The 27,895-nt window shown below is 38.4% G+C and overlaps 1 protein-coding gene and 1 long non-coding RNA gene across 8 annotated transcripts in view; one reads left to right on the top strand and one right to left on the bottom strand.

Moving 5' to 3' along the window:
- The window catches only part of LOC126762974 (trithorax group protein osa), a 97,621-nt gene that overhangs the window by 31,988 nt on the left and 37,738 nt on the right, over positions 1-27,895 (bottom strand). For all 7 annotated transcript variants that reach the window (XM_050480087.1, XM_050480141.1, XM_050480107.1 and 4 more), the window contains exon 4: positions 27,668-27,856. In XM_050480087.1, coding sequence (XP_050336044.1) covers positions 27,668-27,856 — 189 coding nt within the window. The remainder of the gene's footprint in view (positions 1-27,667; positions 27,857-27,895) is intronic.
- LOC126763133 (uncharacterized) lies at positions 3,468-5,199 on the top strand. Its single transcript, XR_007667565.1, has 3 exons — positions 3,468-3,967; positions 4,886-4,988; positions 5,066-5,199. It is a non-coding gene; the product is annotated as an uncharacterized LOC126763133 (long non-coding RNA).

The raw sequence follows: 27,895 nt of genomic DNA, 5'->3' as shown, positions 1-27,895 counted from the left end.
AGTGGGACGGAATATAAAGTGAACGCTGGCGCGCACATTTCGCATTCGCACTCGACTGAACTGAAACCGAGTTGGACGTTAAAGCAAAATGAAATGAACCGACCTCAACTTGAACAAGTCGGACAGAAAAAAACAACATGGAATGAAAAAGCTTCACCAACAACATAAATTAAAGGAAAAAAAAACGATCAAATTAATAAAACACATGAAAAAATGTCCGTTACAACAGCAAAGTAGGAGAAAATCAGGCAGCAACTAAGTGCATAGTATATTGCCTGAGAGGAGTGGAGGATCTTTGATCCAAACTGCTACAATGTGGCGTTTAAGTCCCAAATCAGAAACTTCATAATGAAAAAGTATTACGTATGATGAGGGGTAACATGCGAAAGCGGGGTGGATAGTTAGTTTGCCAAATTGAATTGGAATTAAATAATGCGGTACGTTGTGGGTGCTCCAATGTTTGAGTCGCAAGTAATCACTTTTTTAGCTTCGCACACTTTTGCAGAAAAAATGAGAGTAGCCTGTGGGTTATTGCAGGGAAATGGAGCTATCGAAATTTCTTTTAAAAAATTTATTAAAGCAGAGTTTTTAAGTTGCAGACTATTGGGCTAAATAATGACAAGACTGCTGTTAGATAAAATATCTGTAGAAAAAAATTTTTATAATAAAGAACGAAAATGAGTTCGTTCGATGTAAATATCGAAAATCGTATTTAAACTTAAAACAAGGTATAACTCGAATGCGATTGGTAAACGCTCCCAGCTAGAACAACCAAAGTGATCTACTATGTGAAGACGCAGGAATTTCGAAACCACTAGAACCGATTAAACTTTACTATGTTTTTTTATAAGTTACAATCCAGTAACACAAATAACACAAAATGAAATGAATAACTTTTAAAACCACAAAAATGCCTGACCAAAAACGTAAAAATTATGAACTGCAAAATTTTATGCTCTTAGCTAAAAACAAGCAAACAAATACACCACTAACAACATCTGTTTGAAACGCGTAAAGTATTGAAAGGAATTGAATGAACAAAAGCGAATTTTTAACGGCGATAAGAAGAGCAATGCAAAAAGAAAGAAAAATAAGTCAGCCACTACTTTGAAAGCTCAATGGCTGGTTGACACGATACCGCGGACAACAACAAAATATAATACCACTTTGCAACAATGTTGCAACTGTAACAGCAACTACAACTGCCAGCAATGCCAACTAAGTAACACTCAGAGTAGTTATGTAGTACCGCTGCGCTACTGTAGCGCGGAACTACCAGAATCGCTGCTTCAGCTGATGTTGCCGATGACGATGATGATGATGATGGTGATACTCTAGGAATTGCCAACGCGCACGCACATTCACCTAAGTAAACCTTGTGCTGTGCTGATGAAGCAACCCGTGGAACAACCAAGCAGCTATGTATGTAGTAACAATGTCATTTTCAATAGCGGCTAAAAAGCGAGGTATGCAAGTGACAAACCGAGTGCCAGCAACATAAAAAGCAAAAGTTATTTGCGCGCGCTGTCATCTGAATTTCCAAAGCCATTTGACGACTGTATCGACTAGTTTCAGTGCATGCGAAGACGGCATACACAACGCAATATCAACAGCAACAATGCAATGCGTGTTTGCTTTATTTCAGTATTCAGCTGGAATTTGTGTGCCGCCGCTGTTCAGTGATTTGTGAGTTGCTGAAATTGAAGTGGCATAGTCGAATGTATTATGCTGGTAGTAGCCGTGCTTCGTAGCCATACTCAATTAGGTGGCGTGGGTGGCCCCTCAAAGTGCAATGGTGTGGGCAATTTAAATAATTATGCGCCAATAATTGTGACTTGGGTGTACATACGAGTATATGGCAGTGAGATGTTATAATAACATTATTCATATGTTTAGACATCCAGCCTCTTCTTAAGCATTTTATCAAATTATCTTCAGACATCTCTCGAACACTGATATAGAATCTATTACATCCAGTTCAAGATATAATGAGATTATCTAAAGGAAGTGTATGCCACATACGAGTATACTTGCCAGAACTATGACAGAACTTGCATACGGCGATTTATCAACATAATATACATTCCATATAAAAAGCTTGATAGAAATATCAAAACAAATAAACATTTCTCGGAATTCCTATTTACACTTAAATTTATTCACCACTTTGCGCTGTCTCGTTGCGCCGCTGCGTATACGTACGTTCGTTTTGCTAATTGATGGGCGGTTTTTATGCCTACGGCACGATAATACGTACGTATGTATGTATATGTAAGCATTGAAAATTTTGCATACACATTTCATTTGTGTTTACTTTTATCGCTCGTTTAATATTTATACGTAGGTTGCCTTTTATATTTCTGGATTTGGCTAACCTAGTAACTTACTACCTACTTTTTTGTAAAGTTTGACATTTTTGATGTTATCGCAATCGCGATTGGTTGAGAGAAATGTTAAAAAAAATACGATGACGGTGCTTCGAAACTCGTCAATGACAACGTGACAGATGATGAATCGTGGCTTTACGCGTATGTGCTTGAAAGCAAACAACAGCAGTTGACTATAAGGACGTTTCTAGATGACCCGAACCCAACAAAAGTTGTTCCGCACGAAACACATTCAAGCAAATGGTTGTCCGTTTTTTTGGAAAAAACTGGACATGTCGCAATCATACCACTAAAACAACAGTAAATTCTGAATGGTACATAACCATTAACCATAAGACAACTGACAAGTCTTTCAAGAAATCAGGAAAACCAACCGTCGAAGACAGATCACTCGTGACCATGATCCACATCGACTGAAACAACTGTAATTGTGAGCACTCAAAACATCGATTTGATGAATCAACTCCTCAATCGGCAAATAAAGACTTAGAGGTCAACATTATTCGACACCTGTAGAGGCAGTTGGACGCATGTTTTGGAGATACCTCAATCTGTGTGGCTTCGACAATTGGTTCAAACGCATGCAAAAGGAGAATATTTTTAAAAACAATAATGTTTTTTTCGACGATTAAAATTTGTTGTTTGTTCTCTAATCCCGATATATAAAAGGCAACCCTCGTATAATTTAGACAATAGTTCATAATGCTCCACAAGTTTCAAACAACAATGACACCTTCTAGCAGAGATCAGCTGTTAGGCGCCTATTTAGAAAATTCCTTTAATTGCAATACGTATTGTAGATTAAAATAAAGATCAGCAAAAATTAGTCCAACAAAATGATTAGTCTTTATTCATCCAATAAAGTTGGGGGAGTTATCAGCCATATTTTCTCGTAAAAAAATAAACGACAAATCGATGAATTTAAGTAACTCAGCCAAGGAGAGTCCGCATTAGCGAAGACAATACAGTTAAATACTATAAAATATAAATTTATTTCAGATATTTCGTTGCGTCGTAATTTTGCAACACGAAATTAAAACCTTAAAAGTAAGAGCGGCGAACCTCAAAAATCTTAAAAAAAAAATAATAATAAACGTCGTAAAAACTTCGCTTCACTGAGTGTGTACGAAATAAAGGAAATTGCTTTTATGACTTCTGTGACGTTGGTAGTGTTGTTGTCACTGCTGGTGTTATGTCGACTGTCGTGCGGATTAAAAACGGAGGCAGCAATTGCGCGACACAGCAGCAAGTAATGCTATAAATTGCGACACACGCACAGAATACGACGAAAATGTGCGGCTTAAAAAGCCTTGTGAAGGGCAGGTAATGTAAGGTAACTTAACGGCAACGTTGCAAATATACATAGTTGATAAAATCGGATTGCACTTGGATTAACTTGGAGGCAGTCAGTCACTTTAAGTTAAGTCGCTCAGTCATCTAGTTTAGTAAAGTTAACGGAATGGAGTGGCATAAATAGCGAGTGAAAGTGTTATGTGTCTCCAGCGGCAGCGTATCAGCACATTAAGCACGCATGCGATTGCAATGTTGACAGACGTCAAAATGGAAGGATGGAGTTTATGGTAAGGCACGAAAAGGTAGTTAATTTGTAGGTAAGGTTAAAGAAATAAAATACAAAAAAAGACATCTTGCGCAATAGTACGGCAAACAGTAAGCAGGAATATAGAAAATAAGAGACGTACGGTAGTAATTATGAAGGAAAGAAATATGCTTTGGTGTATTGCAAGTAAAACACGACATGCAGCATTTGCCAAGCCAAGGCAGTGCAAGCTATGTACATATATCAGCAACATACGACTAAGTTAATTGCATTTGCTTCGGCTGCTGGCAAACTTCTATGCTCATTTGCCTTATTTACAACGTTTATCCTACGAAAGGACCGATATAACATGGTTAGTAGTTGTTTTGACTTCTCGTATTTGTAGTTGATAGAGAATGTCTTGCGTTGTTGCACCTTCTCGTTAAAAATGCTGCAATGGTTGCCATTTTAAACACAATTCTCTCTCTCGTCACTCTTTGTTGACAATCATCGGCAACAATTATCAAAATTAAAAACTTTGAGTGCTTGACGTTTGTCGTAATTGAAAGCAGTTTGAAAATAAGGGTAGTGCTAGATAATACTCAACACAAGTGAACGTCAATTACTGCAAGCGTACGTTCATATACTCAGGAGAAAATAATGCTTCGAATGGTATTGGAAGAGTTCAATTTTAGTTGATTTCATGATATTTTGTATTTAATACTTATTCAACTTCCGTATAAAGTTCTGATAACAAATTTCCTTCATAATTTAATACAAGTAGACCTTTGTGAAATTGTAAATTAAAGAGCACTTACCATAGTAAAGTTTCATATTGCAATATTTCTGAGAGTGATACGAACAAAATAGTTGTACTAACCTGAAAGACAAAATAAATATTGTTGTTTAACACACTTTATATAAAAATTAAATTTATAATTGCAATTAGCATTACTTTTAGGTAAAATTACATGTTTTGTAATTTCATAATCATAAACTGCACTCCGTTCAAGGTCATTATCAAGTTTGAAAGTACTGGAGTTTGACAACCAATCGAGATACGAGTGAGTAAAAATATATAAATCTTTCTCTCATAAAACAGCATAAGAAGTAAATATTGTTGTTCACTTCAAAATTAAAGAAAGTGTTAATTCTCGTTAACGTTCTGTTGATGTGGCTGAAATTTCGAAGAGAGTACAACTTGTTGGCAAAGGACAACATTTTACTGTCAACAACTGATGAGATTGAAGCAAGCAATCGAAAAAAAAGCGCCAGAATTCATCAAGAGAAAGGGCTTCGTCTTCAATCAGGACAACGCTAGTCCACAACACACATCTTTGATAACTCGACAAAAACTGGGAGAGCTTGGCTGGGAAGTTTTGATGCATCCACCATATAGCCCTGACCTTGCACTATCGGACTACTTTCGGTCAATGCAGAACTCCCTTAATGGAGTAAGGTTGGCTTAAAGAGAAGCCTGCGAAAATTACTTGTCGCGGTTTTTCGCCGAGAAACCAAACAAGTTTTACACTGATGGAGTAATGTCTCTGGGGAAAAATGACAAAAAAGTGGTCGACCAAAATGGTACATATTTGATTCATTAAAGTTCATTATGCAATAAATATAAAAAAAATAAGTTGAAGTTTGATTAGAAATACGAAAAGATTATTTCGACTATCCAATACTATACGATTCGAAGGTGCAATTCTGATAACAACTATGGTTTAACTAAAACTGCAAAAGTATATGCAATATGTGTAAAGATATCTTATCAAACAATTTTCCATGATTTCGATCGGTTAGTTTGTATAACAGCTGTCTGTTTTAGACAATAAAATATGCCAAATTTCATGAAGATAATTTCTCAAACAAAAAAGTTTTCCATACAAAGACTTGATTTATGATCAGTTTATACAAGGTGCGTTCCAAAGTAAACGATTTAAAAAAAAAAAACAACAGAACAAATGGTGTTTCGGCAAAAATCAATTTATTTTATTCAAAATAGTCTACGTCTGTATGTCCTCACGACCACTTTGAAAACGTTGAAGTCACTCGCGCACTCTGCTACGGGATAGAAAATCATCGCCATAAACTTTTTTCATCAATTGAAACGTTTCGGTAAAAGTTTTACCAATTTTAAAACAAAATTTAATGTTGGCTCTTTGTTCGAAGCTCATTTTCGCACCGATAACACAAACATACTGACATTTAAAACGCAATAACTTCACTTCCAATACATGCAATGTCATGGAATTCTCACTGGACAATCGATAAAGAGAACAGATTCTAACGCACCAGCCGTCATATAGATGGCACCACCAAAGGCGCTAGATTCAAAAAGTCCTGTTTACTTTGGAACGCACCTTGTATGACAGCTATATGCTATAATGGTCTAAATTGACTCAGCTGATCACGCTCTTCATGCATACACTTTATAGCATCTCCGCCGTTTCGTTTTAGGTGTTACAAACTTTGTGGCAAACTAAGTACTATATATGTACATATCTATATACCCTCTTCAGGGTATAAACATGAGACGAGTGTGTCCAGAACGCAAGTCATTTCGTCAACTCACATTTCTTTATCACTTTCTGCGAGGCGAAAACAAAAGAATTAAAAACGCCTGATCGTTATATAAACTAGTTAGTCCGAAAATTGCACAGAAGGCACGTTTTCAACTTCAACGAAAACGCGCCAAACATTCATGACAAACCAACAAAAAAAAATCATAATTCAAATGAAGCTAAGTCGTAAACGAAAGCATACAATAGTGAACTAACATAAAATTGGGGGAGATGAAGGGCACCGTCATAGAAAAGCACACGCTTGCTTTAACAACCAAAAACGTAAGTACGTAGAGCCAACAACAAACTGTTGCTGAAGCCGTCAACGTCAAGTCGGTTGGGTGCCAGCAGAAGAGCATAAAGCGCAGTTAAGCGTCGTCGTGCAATTACATGTACAACCAACACACAGCTGATGGCGACACGCCAGTCATACAAAATTCTCCAACCGAATACCCAGTGATGTAAGGCAGTTGGGTTGAGTACGACGAACGCAGTGCAGTTGTTTCCCAATGTGTCGTTCAGACTCGACCGCATGCTTGCCAAGTGCCCGACTGCCGGCATGAATCAGCTGCCGCCGCCGCCTGCCAACAACGCGCCCCACAGGCATGTCAGAAAGCAATAATACACGTAGAACCAACGTGCGCACAACTCTCGCAGTTTATACAATCACCAGTAAAATTGCACACAGCAGCCGCTTTATGTGCGTGCACGCCATGCCATACTTCGACGGCAGTCGGGTTGTTGTTGTTGTCGTTGTCGCCGTAACTACCATGTGGTGCGCTGTGTAGCTGTGGAGGAGCTGTGCACGCTTTATGACATCAGTCGTTCGTATTTAATTAGGATTACGAATATGCCTTGGCACACACAGCCGGTGTCGTGAGCTGCAGCAGCGCGGATAAACACACGTGCGCATAAACAGTGCTTCGGTGCATCACCGGCAGACCAGACCCCCACACAATTGCCACAGTGGTGGAGTGGTGTTGCGGCAGAGTCGTTCCTCAAATAAGAATAACAAAAGGAAATTGCAATAAAATAAACATTCAACGGAATTAAGTCAACAGAAACCTTTGCAGCCAAACGAAGGAAGACGTCAAATTAATAGTGGACTTTAATTTAGATCGCCGATAAGCGTTGAAAACTATAAAAAATAACTTAAAAAGCTTGCATGAATGACAGTTAGTGGATGGGATATGTGGTGAATGCAAAGAATTTACTAATAAAATTCATAAAATAGCCACCATTGGCAGTTATTATGCGGTTGTGAAGGAAGTTGGGCGCTCATTGCCAAAGCATTCATTGGGCAGCAACGATTATTCACCGAAATGATTGCAGTAGGCTGAAAATTCACAGTGCAGACCATAGAAATGTTTTTAATCATTGCAGGCTTAAAGCTTAAGCCAATTCAAATGCGTCCCTGAGTTCAACGGAATGCCCGTGAAATAATATTAGCTCAGTTTAAATTAATATTTCTTTGAATGCATTACAAAAGTGATAAGCGCTAGGTCTGTTGCCAGTGGACGGAACACTTTTAGCCAGGAGCAATACTTTCGTTAAAGCGCCAACTAGCCACCAACAACTCAACCCAGCTTAGTACTATCGCCACATGCCCCAACATCCTACTAAATATACACATATAAAACTGCATATATGAACATACGCTTCATACATACAAGCATATTCAGGGGTTTTGGCGCGAAGCACAAATTTAGTTCGCATGTCGACGTGCTTCCGGTAACTTGCAATGCTGACAGCGGACATCACAGCACCATTTTATACTGAAGCACTCTTAATACTCGCTACCAAGTAGCATAGCAAAGCGGGACACAGCAAGCAATCATTTTACGACATTACAAGTTGGTGACATACGACGTAACGTTGGCTGCAAGAGAGGCTGCGATGTCAAGAGACCGCTGCACAGAGTCTTTACACCATCACACAAGTTGCAAAACTGCTTCAAAACCAATGAATACGATGATGATGATAATACTTTGGCAAACGTTGGGGAAAAGGACGTTGTTCGCTGTTTTTCTTTAGCCAAATGGGAACATTACTTTGATGCGCCTACTTTGGGCAGATCTTTGCACAACAGCTGACTTTTTAGCAAATGGAGAGGAAATAATGGCATCAAAAAATAATATCAATATAATGTAGGTGTGCATATAGACATCAAAAGAAAAATACGGAGTTACAATTTACGAAAGATAATACTCAATTAATTTAGAATACCAGAAGAAAATATTATGATATTATACAGGGTTTATCCGGAAAGTAATAGGACTGATTTTCTTCCGCCTCGACTGTACTTCGGAGCGTGCGCGCACCGACTGGATACGGAAGAGGCCGTTCTTAGCTAACGAACAAGCGGCTGGTTAGTTGTCTCCGAGCACCTGAAGAGTCAGGACATGGTGCAAGCAGAAAATGCAGCGTTCGACAGAGACGTTTGATATGATCAAGCAGACTTTCCCAGATGTTGCTTTCGCAAGGAATGGTATGTTTCGTTGGCGCCAGACCTTTTTTTAGGGCCGGGAAGAGGTCGCTGATGGAGACCGTGCTAGGAGATCTGCGACTTCGACAAACATCAACAATGTGACTCAAGTGCTCAAAGTTTTGAACTCAGATCGTCGACTAAGTATTCGTTTAATTGCACCAGATGGTAAATTTATCAAAATCTGTGGTTCATGACATTGTGATGGAGCACTTCAACATGCGCAAGGTGTGCGCGAAAATGGTTCCAAAAGTGCTCACTGACGACCAGAAATTGCGGAGAGTGGAAGTGTGCCAAGAAAATTTGAACATGTGTGATAGTGACCCCCAATTTTTGTATAACGTAATCATGGATCTTTGAGTATGATCCCGAGACAAAGAGGCAATCTTTTTCAAGCATTTTGGGACGACAGAGGGGATCCAAGCAGCATGCACCTCCGCTCTCAAGACTATTCCAGAGAATACCTTCCGTGACGCCTTCAATGCTTGGAAATCGCGCTGGCAGCGCTGCATCGACGCGAATTTTAATATAGTTGTGCTGGCAAAGACGGCGACGTCATCGCCACCTATGGCGGCATAATGAGAATTTGATAATGAAATTCCTGTAATGATGCAGCGACAACTGCCAATTTACAACAAATCATCGTTATACGTTGAAGCCCTTTTTATTTGAGTAAAGAGCAAATATTTTTTACAAATTTTATGAGCCAAGCAGCAACAGCAAGGTGGATTTGTAGAATAGTTGTAAATTTGATTAAATGTTGAAAAATAATTACGTAATATGTTTGCATTTTTTACGTTGACGTTTTGTCACTTTTTTCCCCGACTTACCAGGTGACGTTAACTTAGCCGACTTTGTTTAAACAAAATTAAGCACTACATACCACAGGCGACAAACTAAAAAGGCCAGCAAATGGAATCGATGTCGATGGCAGCGACGGAAACGTGCTTGCAAGTAATCAGAAACCATTAACATGAAGCATGCTTTGCTGGTGTTTTATGAACGAACAAAGTAAATGGCAGGAACATGCAAACGAGAAATTCACGCGAAGAGAGCACAAAAAAGCCGGTAAGAAGCAGAAGTCACATTTTGGTCGACTGCCATTGGCGATAAGGAAAACATAAAACAACTGCTGATGGGCCATTAAAGCTGAAGCATGGTCATAAAATAAATTCGAGCGAAGAAGCCAGTTACCAATTTGAGTGCATGCATAATTTGGCGGGAAAATGCTTTACGTTAAAGAAAGAATTGTGTAGCCAGAGGATAATTGGTAATAATTTTTAAGGCTTAATTAGTGCAAGTATGCAAGTATGGCAGGATATTATTGTACATTACAATAAAAACGAATTAAATACTTTCTATCAGTTATAGTTGAGTTAGTGGTCTCACTACAAATTGTTAAGGTGAGTTGATTTTCAATGTCAGGGAAATCACTTTAAAAATATAAAGCACTACCACACGAAGACTGCAGACTTATGACTTAACAGAGATATGTATTTATTTAAGCTGAGATTATCTAAAAAAGAAAAATAATATTTAAGTCTACAAAGCAACTGAGCAAATTGAGCACGGTTGTATTTATATGATCGGTAGTAGAAGGACTTTGGGGTAATAAAATCAAATTGGCCATCAACAGTTAGGCAGTCCATGTGAGAAAGGTTAAATTATGAATGCGCAAGCGTAGTTTGTACGTGTTAACATAAAATAATGCGTGTGTGAATCTATAAAATACAATTTTATGGGTAACAATAAATACATACGGGTAGTAATTTCCGCAACAATAGCTCGTAGAGCAGCAGCACATTAGCGTAACCACATTTCAAAGCAAAAGCAAATAAATAATGTATTCCAAGTCACACACACACGAAATGACAAAAGGCGAATATCGCGGCGAAGAAGATAAGATCAAAACAAATAACTGGTACGAATGAAACACCGCAATAGCAAATACACACAAATAAAATTTATAAAAACAATCAAGTGGGCATGTAAATACGCTATGTATGTACGTATGTAGAGCGAACGCTTGAACAACTCTGTCAGCGGCAACGGAAAGACAAACAACAATTCTAATGGCTAAAGTTCAAAAATAAATTATAGTGAAACCTAACCACAGATACTAAATATGACGGCAACAAAGGCAGTAAGAATGGAACGGCGAATGGCTGAGAATGAAGTTAATTGAACTAAAATGTTTTGAAGTAAACCATATACAAGCGTAAGTACATACATACATAAATTGTATTAATACATTGATTTCGGCTGCACCGAAGCTATAGTAGCCTTCACAAAGAAAAAGTTTTCACACAAGAACGTGATTTTGATCAATCAGTTTATATGGCAGCTTTATGTCTGCTATAGTCAGATATCGACGTTTGGAGATAACAGGAGAAAAGGATCTGTACAAAATGTCAAATCGATATCTCAAAACCTGAGAGACTAGTTGACGTACATACAAATATACAGACGGACTCAGCTCGCCACGCTGATCACTACTATACATACATACATATGTATAGATTTTATGGGGTCGCCGACGCTTCCGTCTGGGTGTTACAAACTTCGTGAGAAACTTAAAATAACCTGTTCAGGGTATAATGCCATTAAGTAGTGGTAGGGTGCACACCTTCATTCGTATATTAATTCGTTTGAATGCGCGAGAGAGTGAATATTCATAGACCCGCATTTAAATATTTAATGTGTATAAATTTCAGATAAGACAAAAACATTTGTAATATACATATATGTATTAGCACAGTTATGTAGAAAATGCGGGCGAAATAAACAAAAACATACCTACATGCCGTATGAAAACTAAAAAAAGTGCCAATTAGTTTAAGCGTCAAAGTGAAACCGTCTACAATAAGCTATTAAATAGAATTAAATGAGGGGCAATTATGCACGAATCTATGGAAAGTACCAAGCACATAATATAAAATATATAACATATGGCAGCCTTTAGGTCTCTTACATTAAAATGATTAGCAAAGCTTCGTGTATAAAAAAATATAAACAACTGTGACGTAATCACAGTGATTGTGTGTGGTATGTGTGATGTGCAGAGATAAGCGGAAAAAATATAATCACAGAATTTCTAAGTGAAGTATTGGTAACGAGGGAAGCCCCCACTAACGCACAAATATATAAAAGTAAAATATAAGATTAGAATGATACAAGATTTTGTGCAACCTGAATGCTTGAATGTTTAATACAAAATTAGGAAAGCAAATCTGTTTATAAGACAATAAAAAGGGATAATGATAGTGGTACGATATAAACAATTTCTTTGGAGATTGTATCGTTAGTTTGGACGATCAGTTAATGGCAGCTATGTGCGCGCTATAGTGAACCGGTCTACAACTAATACTCAGGGATGGTAGCGCTGCCTAGCGCAGTAGTCGATACGGAATTTCGTGAAAGTATCTCGTCGGTGCAGAGGCTTGGGTGATGACAACAACCGATGAGTCGACGTTACGAGTTTTCGAGAGAAAAAATTCTGCGAAAGATTTATGGTCCTTTGCGCATTGGCCACGGCGAATATCGCATTCGATGGAACGATGAGCTGTACGAGATATACGACGACATTGACATAGTTCAGCGAATTAAAAGACAGCGGCTACGCTGGCTAGGTCATGTTGTCCGGATGGATGAAAACACTCTAGCTCTGAAAGTATTCGACGCAGTACCCGCCGGGGGAAGCAGAGGAAGAGGAAGACCTCCACTCCGTTGGAAGGACCAAATAGAGAAGGACCTGACTTCGCTTGGAATATCCAATTGGCGCCACGTAGCGAAAAGAAGAAACGACTGGCGCGCTGTTGTTAACTCGGCTATAATCGCGTAAGCGGTGTCTACGCCAATTAAGAAGAAGAAGAAGATCTCGTCAAATAAAAAAGTTTTCCATACAAGGACTTGAGTTACATCGATCAGTTTGTCTGATGCAACTTAGTGAGAAAGAGACACACAATATTAAGTAAATCTAGACAAAATGTAAAATACCTATTTTAAGTGCTACTTAAGCAAATGGAGAAATGGAGGGTTTCACTTTACTATTACTCTTTTAGAAATTTCTTTTTTTTTATTGAATATTATAAAGCTTATAACGTTATTTATCCCAAAAGAAATTTTCGACTTCGCTTTCGGTAAAAAAAAAAAAATAAAATGTCACGCTGTAAAGTTTTAAAATGATGCATGACACTCAGATTAGTAAAACTTAAAAAAAAAACGCATTTACCGCATACAAGTAGCAGTAGAATAGAAGATTAGTAGAAAGTGGTTAAAACATACGACGTTGCAACGTTATATTTAAGTTTATAGACTACACTAAGACGGAGGCACCACGCGCAGCCACATTCGCAGCAGCAGCCGTATTTGAAAGTAAAAGTTGTCTCAATAGAAATATGTACATATGTACACAAGTATAAAAAACGCGAAGCACGTGGCGATCATACATACGGATGGGCACACATAAAATCATGTCTACATGCAAACATATGACGGTGAGCAGCAGCAGACAGCGTGTAGACAGGCAAGCAGACAGATAGCACGAAATGCACAGGCATTTGCCCTCGTGTGTATGTAGGCAAGTGTGAGCGGAGGCAAGAATGCATGAAATTCGCTGCAACTAGATATCCACTTGCGAACATACTTCAGTACAACCACTAACAAAAATAAAAGAAAATCTAGAGCAACAGTTGCTGCTGCCATTTATTTAAGTTTTCGATGTTTCCACCGCAAACACCAACACCAATAGCACCACATTTTTTATTTATACATATGTATGTATGTATGTAGGTATAAACGTAAGTAGCTGCATATATTGTATGCATCTTTACATAATTCAACGCTACCACCTTACTATTGTACGCTCTATTTTATTATTATTATTGCTTTTTCTTTTCCTCCACTCAGCTGACTACCTATTTTTGATTGCTTTTCTTCTGCTAGTATTTCTTGCCTTTGCATTGTTTAGCGCAGCGGAGCAAATGTGCACACACAGAAACGTACATTGGTGCAACAAAGCAGCGCGTAGTTGAAAATGTTGCTTAAAGTGCAACAATTACTTAATGCCTCCCCTTTTTAGATCGTTTCGGAAACTAAGTTCTCGAAACGTTTGCTAATTACAGTGCATATTTTCAAAATTATCAAGTCACAACTTAAACAATAATAGCAAAACAAGTTGATGATGCAACAATTCGCAGCTGATGCCTTAAGTTTACAGATGTTTTTTTTTCGATAAAACCTGTTAATATAATTACTATTACGATTATTATCGATTTCACGTTTGATAACTAATTTATAAGCTTTATACATTTTATTTACTTAACATTAATTTAACATAAATTTGGAGTAAAAAATTTGTTATTTTAATGCAAAGCAGCTGATATTCCAAAAATAAAAAGAAATTTTCATTACAATGTTATTATAAAAGTTCAAGTTACTAGTTGTCAACAAGCAAACGCAATAGCACAGAAAAACTTGCCTCTCGACACGCTAATGCCTTTGTGAAACGAATTGAATTTACCACAAACAGCAACTATGTATGTATGTATGTGAGAGCATGCTGTTAAATAGCTAAGCAATTCGTTGCGCTCACGTTGTTGTCGGAGCTATGAGAAAAGGTTAAATTATAACAAAAAAAAAGAGACCTTATTAACTTCAGTTGTACTGAAGCTATAACACCCTTCACACATAAAAAAGTTTGCATACAAGACTTGATTTTGATCAGTTTTTATGGCACCCCCGGCGGGTACTGCTTCGATATTTTCAGAGCTCGAGTGTTTGCGTCCATTCGGACAACGTGACCTAACCAGCGTAGCCGCTGTCTTTTAAATCGCTCAACTATGTCAATGTCGTCGTAAATCTCATACAGCTCATCGTTCCATCGTATGCCTTGGCCAATGCGCAAAGGACCACACATTTTCCGCAGAACCTTTCTCTCGAAAACTCCCAACGACGACTCATCAGATGTTGTCATCGTCCATGCCTCTGCACCACATAGCAGGACGGGAATAATAAGTGACTCATAGAGTTTAGTTTTTGTTCGTCGGGAGAGTTGTTTCCTTTTCATTAAGGGTATTTTTTACGTGACGGGTCCCAAACCCAGCGCACGGCCCTAGGGAGGGACGTTCGCTTTTTCGTTTTAGCTCGCCTTCAAACGGATGTTCTTTGTTCTTAAGACAGGAAGCCATGCGCTGCTTAAGCCATATGCAAAAGAATCGTCTCTGGCCACTCCCACTGGAACTCAGAGAACTTTCCTCACTTGGTGAACTTCTATACATGACTCCATCCTTCCACCACCCGAATCATTTACGTATATTTTTTTAAGGGTCTCCTACGTTTCTTTCTGAGTGGTCTTCTTAATATATGATGTTCAACGTATAAAAATAGCTTTCCGCGCTAATTCATGGTACAAATAAATTTTTCTTTGAAGCCCTTTCTAAAGTCAATAGCAAATTGAGAAAGTGTAGGTATTTTGGAACTACTGTTAATATGAACAAAGTAATTAACAAAATGAACTAATGTGAGCAAATGTTGAAGGCAACAAATATGTCAAGATATACAAAAAAAAAAAAAAACGAAAATTAGCAAACAAATGTTCAAAAGGTGGCAGCGAGCATTGAAAGGGTCACAAAGCAAATAACAAGCACTTTTGTATTTATAAGTGGTTAAATTAAGTTGAGGGCATGCTTCGCCACAATTTTGTGCGAGCTTAGAGAATGAACTGATGTTTCATTACAAGAAAAAAAAAATCATAATAAAGTGGCTTAAAGTGTTTGTCTACATGTTGGCGCAACGAATCCATCATACCCACGCCTATGTGCCTACGTGTGTACGTGTGATATACAAAAGCACCTCTTTAAATTCAATGTGCCACGCGTCAACACCGTCCTACAAAAAAAAAATGTTATACACCATGAACCAGCATCATCTGCTTTTGCCGCGAACAAAGCACCGTTACCTTCAGCGCGCCCTCCTTTGCTTGCTTGTGTGTATATACTAGAGAGGTTTGGTATCCCTTGCATCATGGTCGGTTTTAACAACTTTAATTCCTCTTTCCTTTCTAAGTACAGTGAAAAATGCAATAAAAAAAATGAAAAGAGCAATAACAACAAAGGCACTAAAGTGCCACTGACGCCAATTTCAGTTTAGTTGAGTCGATTTGCTTCAACTGGTATTGCGGCGGTAATACTTGTATTACTATGTGTATATACTTGTGTGTATGTGGGGTACTTGCTCGACGCCGTATCATGTTTTTGGCGTACTTATTGTTGTTGTTCTCTTTTTATGTTATCGCAACTGCTATTTATGTTGTTACTGCCTTTTGTGTCAGCGGTGGTGGCGGGCAAATACAACGTCTACATCCGCTTTGTGGCACATTGAACTCATTCATCATCAATTGGGTCAATGTCAAGGTCGCCGATTCTTTTTTTGTTAAATTTATTTTATTTGCTTATTTTTTCTCTTTTCATGCCTCTCTCTTTGATTTACATCTGTTACTTGGTTATTCAATAACATAATGTCATGTAATGTACATACATATGTATGTATGTATGTATGTATATGTACGTAGTCACCCAAATGAAACGGAAATGCATAATTGATAATGAAATTTGCATACAGCTAAAGGCGGCGATTAGAGAAAGTCAAAAGCATGTACATATGTATGTATGTACATGCGTACCACCAGATCAAAATTGACTCGGACAAGTCCATGTGTGTTCACAAACCGAATTGATCAAAAAGATTTTCCCAATTTCGGTACAACCTTTTTTGTTCATGCGAATTTTGATGTCCATATGTCAATTAGTGTTTGTGCTTTTCAGCAGTTTGTTCACGGCGCGAAAGGCTTGTCTGCGATAATAACCTCAAAAAAATTTAACAATGATTTTGAAAAAGTTAAAAAAAAAAAAACCTCGTGTTGCCATTAGAGAAATAACTGAGGATCTCACGATCTCTCAGAGATCCATTCAACCCTTTTGGCTAATTTTTTGGAAATCTTCTGCAAAAACGACGTGGAGTAAAGGTCACAAAATAAATGCTTGACAACGTATCTGAGAAACCTACATTCATGAAACGCATCATTACTCTTCCTGTAATTGGTAACGAAAAATTGAGCAATGACAACTAGATGTACTGTTTGACAGCAGCTATATTGTAATCATTTCTGATGGCTAAGATGAGAACCTCTCGAAAGAAATTGCATTATCATATAAAAGAAGAAACAGTGTAGAAAGCCAGAAAAGTGAAATATAATCTAAAATTAGAAGTAATATTTGCATAAAGCAGTATACATGCATATGGGGTATGAAATGCAACTTTCGCTCTGACATTGAAATCTCAACAACAAGCAAACTCAATGGCACAACAAAGCACATAGGTAGAATCGAAATCAGGCTTAGAGTTGTATGTACCACTATACCACGAATAATGCCAGTACACATATTGTTGCTGTTATTGTCGAGTAGCTTACTTACTATGAGAGGCCACACATTTCTCCTTTCGATTTTCAACTACAGCAACAACTACTAGGCGAACGCTGTTTAACAACGCGCCCATTAAACTAGGTCAACTAACATCAACAGCATTTGGCCGCATCCACTATCAACGAAATAGCAGCAATGACTGCCACAAATTTCCACCATTTCTGAAATTCAAAGGCGCCACAACATTGCTGATAAGTAGCCTGTTGCATGCACATTGTCTGAATATTCATGAGTCTATGGATGTGTGTCGGTATTTTTCAAATGGTAACTCTCGCATACCTTGCCACCCTACTCAAGAGTCTGTCGCCGCTTTCAAGTGCCGTTAATGATTTTCTGCTTGGCTATGCAAGTGCGTGAGTGAGTGAGGAGTGGTGCCTTGCAGCCGTTTGCCGGTGTTTCCAGCCATTCTGACAATATGCTTATCAAATTGTATGCTGAGGTTGTAGTTGCTGTTGTGACAGTGAAAGCCTTCTGCTGCGAAACAGCTAGGCGCCACCACATAAGTCCAGTGTTTAGCCTAAGTATACATGAGTATGTTGTTGTTGTCATGATTCCGGCATGCCTGTCTAAATTTCTGCCAATTCATTGGCGGCTTGTGCGTATGAGGCAGCACTGCGGTCATTTCTATTAGTGCTTATGCAGCAGTGTTGCTGACATTGCAGCAGCATCGTTGTCCGCATTGTTGCATTGAAACCGTTAAATTAGAAGCCCCGTCTAATGCTAATGTCGACGATGCTCGGCTTGGCATACCCCAATCATAAGCTCGAATGTATTGCAGTGAGCCAGTGAGCTATGTTCTCATGCCAATGAAAGTCATTTGCGAAATATTCTTGTTCTACCTATTACGATTAATGCAGTTATTGCGTTGCTGCGTTAAGTGATTGGCTTTCGCTTTCACTTTCACCGGTCGCGTTGCATTTCGCTCGAACTGTGCCATGTTTGGGTTCAGTCGACGTCAATGACAGCCGACGACCTCCTTTTGTTGGCTGCCGCATCAGCCTCTATTCTGCTTGTTGTTGTTGCGTGCTCGACCATCCGTAGTCTCATACGTAGTTTGGCTTCCTTGGCATTACGAATAGTTGAGTGAAAACATACATACATACATATGTAAATGCAAGTAGGATCATCGATTGTATCATAATGAGATTTTGCTTCTGTGATTGTTGTGTTGGCTCATCTGCCCATTCACGCACGTTCTCTCGCTTTAGTAATAATTCCATCAGCAGGTATTTTAAGCTCACCAAGCGTCGATACTTGCTCTTTGTAGAAGTGGGGCTTTAAGTGATACCACTTAATCGGATAGTGTTCGGCAACCATTGTTTTAATAGTAGATTACACTTGGTTATACATCGATTCTTTGAGAGACCTTTAGGAAAATTTCCGATTCGTTTAATCGAAAACGAAATTCAGAATTGACTTCCAAAGTCACGGATTCGTATGGAACTCAATTTGGTTAGTGTTTAGCAGTCATTGTGCCAACATAATGGTTACATTTTATAATGCAAAAATTTTTGAGCGACCTTGAAGAAATGTTCCGATTTTTCCAAACAGAATCGATATCTAAAACCACAGATTCGTCTGTAGCTAAATTAGGTTAGCACTTGCTGAAGTAATAACCTCTAGTGAAGCCACTAATTTTCCTTTTTGTGAAAAATGTATTATAACTGAAAAAATGTGGATGCGATCCTTGCTCTTAGAGTAGTAAGATTTTTAGAATGCTCATCGGTAAGCGAGTAAATGACTATTGACCACGTATTTCCTGGCAGATTGGTTATATTATAGTAACAACAATTAACCGTATCTCGACACTGCCTACCACGTAAACAAGTAATCCTTGACAGGTTGGTTGCTTGGCTATCTGAGCTTGATAAGTGACACTCAACGATGGCACACACCAAACGCTGCCTGCTTCATACCCAAAATCACATTACCTGCTTGCGAGTGATTGAATTATCAATGTGGATTGCAGTGTGAGTCGCAGTCGAAATCGGCAAAACAAAATAAAAAGCGCGAAACAAGCGGATCGACTGCAGAAATTCAGTTTTGTTGCGCGACACATAAACCCATGGCAATTCTGTGCGTATTCGTAAACATTCAACGAAAACAAGAGATCGACCTTTTGCGCACAACGTCAATGGCAACGTATGACGTCGTGTGGCGGAACTCAGTGTGAATTGCAGAGTGGGTTTCGGTCACACACTGCAAGACTATAAAACACAGCGCCTCAAATACGTGAGTTGTGTGTCAATGCGAGCGTGCGTTGGGTTCGCGGCAAGAATGCTGCAGACTTACCGCCTGCACATGACGTGAATAGCGAGTTGAGGCTGTGGAGTCGGCTTGAAATTCAGTACATTGTAGTGTAGTGTCAATAATAATTTTGGGTTGTAAGCTGTTGCTACTGTTGGTCATGCAGGCAGCCTTCATATGTAACTTGTACGTGGACAGTTGTGAGCTGATGGTGTAGTTTTAAGGTGCGTTGACAACGTTCAGTTTATTAAATTTTCAAAGAATAATACACTTTAACAACATGTCATTTCATTTAATACGCTGTGCTGTCTGGGAAAAAGCTCGATCTTCCCAATCATGGCGGTGGAAAGTAAACGAGAATATGCCACAAAGGCTGATATTCCTTATGAAATATATATAGTAAATCGGTTTACTGCAAAGCTTTATGCATTTTTAAGTGACCTTCGGCAAGCAAAAGCCGTAACAAAGTTCCACATTTAATAATTCAAGTTGTCTTAAATGGAAAATCGACTGAGCACCAGAGAAGCCACAGTGCCAGCTGATTGCCGGCGCATATTTCACAGCTGCCTTTGACCAACGTGCGTTTGTAGAAATTGCCGCCACCGTAAACTCGGTCGTTATTTAATGTGCCTGGAATAATCAACTGGCAGCCCAGTACTTTCTTGTTTACGCACAATAACAACAATGATGCAATCGGGTTATATGGAATAATGCTTGCATGTTGAATTATTTAACGCGCCTAAGTGCAGACTATCGAAACATTTGTCGCTTGGTCATGCGGACTACAACCGAATAGTATGTTCGTCGGGCGTGCAATCCTTCTTAGTGCGGTCGGCTTACCGGAACACCGTTACTCGTCGTTTAGATGATTGCTATTCGCTATGTAAGCGGCTTTGAGTGTGTGCTCCTGTGTTACATAATCACGCTAAAGCGTTTTCCAATCGTCGATATTCAAAGTGGTTAAGGTCTTTCGTAGTCAATGATTTTTGTTTACTAAAACAACATATTTTTAAAGAGTTAAGCAATGGGAAGGCAGTTGAATTAAATGATACTACTATAGCAAACGTACGTAGTGCTGTACCTAATAGCAGTGCTGGTAAGATACACTGAGTGAAGGGTATTCGAGTATTCAGCTGACCACTTGTGATCTGTCTAAAAATGCCTCGGTTTTCTTTGCTGTCACCGGCCAAAAGAAATTGCAGTGACCACAAACGAAAGTGTTAGCATCTCAAGTGTTGACATAGACTCTAATCAGAAATTAAGCCATTGAACTTTAGTGGGTTAGACGTAAATTTTATTATTTTCTTACTATTATTTTCCTTTATTTTTGAAGATGCTAGGGAGCAAGTAAGTTTCGCTTGATTTATATGAAGTACTTTGATTAATACCTAACGGGGTCCCTTTGCAAATTTCTAGTGGCAGTCGACTATCGCGGGTATTGACTAATCGTTCCACCCTCCATCAAATGACTTCTGCTTATAAATGAATTCCAATAAGAGTGATATGATTTCTTAAAATAAAACACACTAATTGTTAAAGAAATTAAAATGTGTTTTTATTTAATGGGAAGTACAATCGATACAATTAAGTGATTATAACATCATTTAAATAGCCAACACGAGTTATTTTGCAGTAACGAATTTGATGAACCCAATTTTCGAGTATTTTTCCACTAAATCAAGTCGTATGTCGATATTGACTTTAAAAACTTGAATAGAATCTGGTTTATCGCTAAAGACTAATGACTTCAAATAACCCCACTAGAAGTACAAGAAGTAGTCTAAGTCAATTTCTTGAAATAATCAAATTTGTTGAAATCAGATGTTATCAAGATCCACTTCTTCAAATTGCGGCCATAAAAAGTTGGCTATCATCTATACCGCTCTCCACAGACAGTAACGGTATCACCAACTCCATTTGGAGAGAAGTACGGATCAATGATTCCACCAGACCAAAAATCACACCAAACTATAAATTTAGGTGTTTGAGATCGTTGTTCATGAATAATTTGTAGATTTTCTTAGGACCAGAATCGACAGTTTTGTTCATTTACAGCATTAACAGATGAAAGTGAGCCTCATCGGAGAAGATGATTTTCTTAAAAAAATTGATCTCGTTCTCATTTGTTCCAAGACAAAATCAGCAAATTAACGACTTTTTCGGTGGTCTAATGGCTTCAGTTTATGAGTGAGAACAATTTTATACGGATGCAAGACCAAATGTTTCTCAAAATCCTATAGATTGTGGTTTGAGACAGTCCCCATTCTTAAGAACGTCTTGGAATCGTCAAATTGTGCAACACTTGCCTGTACGGCAGCAATATTTCGAGCGGTTCTTTGTATCATTGGCAGCTAAATATTACGTAAAGAAAACGTACGCTTGAAATTTTCATCAATTCGACGATTAGCGAACACAGGTGGACGGTTATTACTTACGACCATAAAATGGAAATTGGAATTGAATTTGATTATTTTGATAATAAAATTTAATATTTTGTAAACGTTGTTCTTGCCTATATCTTTGCATGATGAAATTGTAAACATTACTGAATACAATGAAAAAAATTGCAGCTGATAACATACTAAAAAAAGGGCGAAAACACATTTAGAAATCATATCATCCCTTTTGGAAAACTTGGTACATATCCTATAACCCATATAACCTCACAATAAAAAGCTGAAAAAAATTTCTTTCTTAGGAGAAAAATGAATTCAAGAGCAACTATCGAAGAGATACTTGAAAGTGGTAAGTGTCATTTGTAATACCAATCAAGGAGAAGCTTATCACGCAATTCATCGAATTCGTTTATGTATATTGACGAAAAAACGCACATACATTTATACTTCAATGCCTCTTTTGCTACCTACTTTTATTTATAACCGCCGAAAGCAAAAATATTTGTATATATGTATGTATGCGTAACCACTATTTACTCAGACAGCATATATGTAAAACGCCAGACAGCCTAATCCACACACAAAAGTCAATTGATTGTCGCCATTTAGTTGCATAAAGTGTGCGATGGCTATTTATAACGATATTGTTGTTGTTACTTTTTTCTAAAATCGCCACTGACGCACGCAAACTTCGGTAGGAGTTAGCACAGTCTGCCATACAAGGGAGAATATCACTTTCCTCCACTGTACGCGGTGTCGTATTGCAACACCAAAGTCCAGTGCGCTTTGTGACTCTCTGCTTCACTTCCCTCCTTTGCGCAGCCACTTCAAGCGCCACAGCTCGTCAATAACTAATTTGTCCGCTAACACCGATTGGTTGGTGTGGGTCCGCCGCCGCCAGTCAGCCAACAAGCCCGCCAGCCAAAGCGACACGAGACGGTCAAATGCCGGTGTTTGCATATTCAAATCGACGGCTGCACAGCGGTAGCTGCCAACTAGTTTGTGGGTTGGACGGTTGGCTGGTTGACGCTTTGCGGATTGCGGATTGCGCGTTTCAAGCGACTCGTGTGTTATAAGCAGGCGGCAATAGTGGCGGCGTTTTCGAGGAAATTACACATACATACTATTATATTTCCATATATATGTACATATGTGTGTAGCAGGTATGTTTGAATGCACTTATGTATATAGGGACCATAGGAAATTGGATACTCGATGTCCATTGCACTCAACTGCGTTGCGATTTTGTTTTATTTATTAATGCATTTTTATTGTTGTTGATGCTGCGGCGTTTTTGTGATTGTTACTGTCAGCCTGCATTGCTACACATTCATTTTCCCTCAGCTGAATGTTTTCTATTTTTATTTTCGTCTGCTTTCATATTTAATTTGCCTGAGTAAACGGATTGCCAGTCAGTCAGTCGACCGGCCGGTCGGTCGATCGCTCGTTTGGTCGGCCTTACTAACGGTTGTCGCTGGATCAAATGTTTGTATTGCGGAATTAATTTGTTCGCATTTGCTCACTCGCCAGCGCCAAAGCCAAAAAATACAGACTAAAATTGTATGTACAAGTAAATGTGTGTTGTTGATGTTGTTGGCTGCTGCACACAAATTGTTTGCATTCATTTGCAATTTCGTATGCCATCGCGCTCGCTACGTCACATCACCACGAGTGTTCACCGGCTCCGGTTTCGTTTCATTTGAATATGGTCAAAATGTTTCGGGCTGCAGTATTATTTCATTGACATTGTCTGTGTGGTCGTTTGGGCCGTAAATGTAATTTTACAAGCAGAAATGTGGCAATGTTTGCATTGCATAAAAAATGGAGCGGCAAGCGGGACAGGGAAATTTGATTTTATCTCATCCATGATGTTGTCTGCTTTTAGGCGCTTAAACAGATACGATAGTGTCTTTTTTGTTGCAGTGTTTTTTTACAGTGTGCATTGTTTTTGTTTTCCTACATACATGTTATTGCAGCCACCATGCATTGGCTGTTGTTTCCTTCATTGAAATGTAAATAAAAACACACAATGCTAAATTCAATTGAACTCCCTAATTGACATTCTGTTCTATTGATCCGTAGACCCTACAACGCTCTTTCACAAGCTTGCCGACGCCACACTCTTCACTAATGAAATTGCACTTTTTAAATGGCGCTGAGTAATTTTTTTGGTTTGATCGCAGCAATTGCAGTTCGGTCACGCGCCATTTTCTGCACACATTTCAGTGTATATAAGAGGGGCTGTTTAATTACTGTATGCAAATGTAGTTTGCTGTGTTTATTTGTTTTTGTTTTTGCATTACAACGCTGCATTTTCAAAATAGAATCATGCAAGTGAGAGGATATAGCGGCATTTAGATGTGTTATCAATAATTGTGGAGAATTCAAAATATCGGTACATTGACTATCTTTACATAATAAACATACGAAACATATAGTGTATAATCGCAAAATAAATTTTGATATAAGTATGTATGTACATACGATATTGATAACATATATTTTTAAAATAACAGTGAACATATTACAGACTATTGCGCTCAATTTGAAAATGGTAAGTGTATACCGGAACATTGCAGTGAGAAAAAGCGAAAGTTGATTAGAAATCTTTTATAAACCGGCAAAACTTAAAAAAAAAAAAATGGAAAAATTATGGGATGTTCAGCAGCAATGATCCGCAATTCAAATACAAAAATATAAACAACAAGAAAACAGAGGTCCATAAAGATTTTCTTTCAAAAGTTGGCGAGCAAAATATTGTGAAAGGAGGCTATTTGATTATAATTTGTATACTCGCATCCCTCGTTAGAATCCTTTATTAAAAAAAACTTCTGACCTTGCCAATAGAAAAATATAGGAACATACTTTTGAATGAAGAGTGAAAAGTGATTTTTATGACGGGAAACGGTTTTGAGAGTATGTGTGACGTCCCTCTAACACAGAGTATGACTCCCAGAAGCTTTAAATCGTAATAAGTCAAGTATAACGGTAACTATGGCGATGTTTTTTTTTTACAAAGGCGTTGGTTCGATCCATACTGCAAAATCTTATGCTACCATTAGCAGAAGATAACATGCCACTAAAATGGGTTTTCCACCAGGACAATAAGCCAAAACAAACCAGTAGGCTGGTAAATGGTTTCGGGTCAACGGAATTGAGGTTATATACTAGCCAACTCGATCTACTGACCTCAATACCATTGAAAACCTTTGGGCTTATATAAAGATATGTGTTTGGAAGGCTAAGCTCAAAAACAATAATGAGCTGCAATCCGTGGTTAAGGGTTCATGCCGAACTATATCTCCGAACAGGTGCGAAACACCTCTAGACTATATGAAGAGAAGTTGTATAATTATGGCTAAAAATAAAGATCATACTACCAAGTACTAAGTATAGCTACAGACAGAACTTCATAAACGTCCTTCAAGGATTATTTAAGATAACTTTTGCTATTCACTACCATTTTATTGGCATAGAAAAAGCCTGTGAAGTTCTATTAGAAAACCACGGGAATATACATAAAGCAACTATATTTACGGACAGCCAGGCGGCCCTCCTGGCATTGTCTTCACCCGTGACAAATTCCAGTACAGTTCACAACTGCAAGAGAGCACTAAGCTCAATAAAAGACAAGCTCCAGCTAAACTTGATCTGGGTTCCCGGCCACAGGAACATTTTCGGTAACGAAAAAGCAGACGAGTTGGCAAAGGCAGGAGCTTTCCTCAATGAATCCAAGGCGGAGCTAATACCAAGCCCGCTAGGATCGATAAAAGGAGAGATCAATAGACTATTTCAGCAAATTGCAAACAACAGGTGGAAAAACATTACAAAATGCGTCATAACTAAACAATTATGGCCGACATATGACAGGAAAAGAACCAATGACTTATTAAATAGGTCAAGAAAAAGTATTTACAGAATAACAGCTACCACAACAGGGCACTGGCCATTTGGGGAACATGCGTCCAAAATGGGATTGCCCTACAACGACATCTGTCGTGGCTGCGGAGTAGCAGGGAACAAGGAAACAATCTTCCACTTTCTCTGCGAATGCCCAGCTCTAGCACAGATCCGACACAAAACACTCGGAATCCACCAAGCACCAAACCTTAAATGGATTTCCACCAAAAGCATATCGGACATAAGTAGTTTCATCGAAACCTCAAAATGGTTTGAGAGAGAAGGTGAAACGTAATAGCAGATACAGGAGGTTCTACGAATAGTGTATCAAAATGGCACATCAAGTGCTAATTGAGCCCGATAGGGCTGCACTCCTACCTACCTACCTACCATTTTATTGCACTACTTAATTTCCATATAAAATAATTCTTTGTGTAATAAAACGTAAATAATAAACGTAAGAAATAATAAAAAATATCGATAAATAATCAAATATCGATAAATAGATAAATAGTGAAAATATATCGATAATTCAATATATCGACTTTTTTATAATTCTGTTTGAATATTGTAAACAGATGTATATTTTCAAAGACAGCGTCCTCTGGGCAATGTGAGCGTAATTGCACAGGGTGTTCACAATGGAAACATAAAGTAAAGAAAGTTCTGAAGGTGATGTGTAACCAGTATTTGATTTACAATTACTACTTCTCTTTTTGATATTTTTATGCACTTTGGACATTTAATTTCTAATAATTCTCATGTTCATGCATTTCAGCATTTTATGTTCACGGTCAATTTAAAATCTAGACTTGCCACTGCACTACATTCTAAATGCTCCGACCCTTTCTCGAATGGGTCTAAATAATTTTGAGATCTGAGATCAAGATTATTTTTTATAATGTTGTTTCCTTACGATTTTTGTAAAATTAAGATTAGATCGTCTTAACTCAGACGATGAAATAAAAATGAACTTTAGAAGACATTCCAAGATTATACCAGTTAACTGGATAAGAAAATATGTCGAAAACGAAGTAGAACTGACTCCAACCACATTTATGTTGTATGAAAAACTGAAAGGCGTAATCCAAGAGTTGTATTCCACCGCACAGTAAATAAAGCGAAAGGAGGCGCAACAATTGTATGACAATTTAATTTGTTTATTCTTTCATTCACTTATGGGCACACGCATACACTCACATATGCTCGTCCCTCGTTCGAATAACATATGATTCTTTAACCGCTGCAGTAACACCTCACTTTCTTTCGTTCTTGCCACGTTGGGCGACCGCTTTTCATCTACTTCTTGCCACTGGTAAAATTTATTTGTTTTTTTTCCACTCTTCCCCAACAGGTTCAGCTCATTTTTTTCGGTTGCAAGACAAACAGTGACACAATTACGATAACAATTCAATCACACACAACATACACACACACAGTAGAAGCACGACCACCGGAGTCGGAACAACTTTTCCACAGACCGTTGCACGCAGTTCGCGAGGTAAACATTAATTTGTTTAAGCAACAGCATGTTGATAGCAATGAAATTCATTTTATTGCCATTGCCAAGAGAGCAAGGCACGGACATATATTATACATATACATATGTACATACATATATATAAAAGAAGTAGTGGCGCACACATGACGGTGCAAATAATTAATTACCTGATGTGGTGATGGTGACGCCTGTGATGGCTGCGGTGAAGGACTCGGTGCATGCCCGGGACTACTGCTGGGCGGTGGGCCGCCATGCTGTGATTGATGTGGTGATGCTGGGGGATGAGGATGGCCACCAGGCCCAGGACTAGGTGCCGGCGATGTACCACCGGGCCAAGGTCGATTCGGTTCAGGATACTGCAAATGGAAAAAGAAGAGAAAAGAGACATTTGTATA

This window comes from Bactrocera neohumeralis, chromosome 2 (genome assembly GCF_024586455.1).
Source record: "Bactrocera neohumeralis isolate Rockhampton chromosome 2, APGP_CSIRO_Bneo_wtdbg2-racon-allhic-juicebox.fasta_v2, whole genome shotgun sequence".
Taxonomy (NCBI): Eukaryota; Metazoa; Arthropoda; class Insecta; order Diptera; family Tephritidae; genus Bactrocera; species Bactrocera neohumeralis.
Note: the sequence above shows the minus strand (reverse complement) of the source record. Positions and strands in the feature narration are given on the sequence as shown.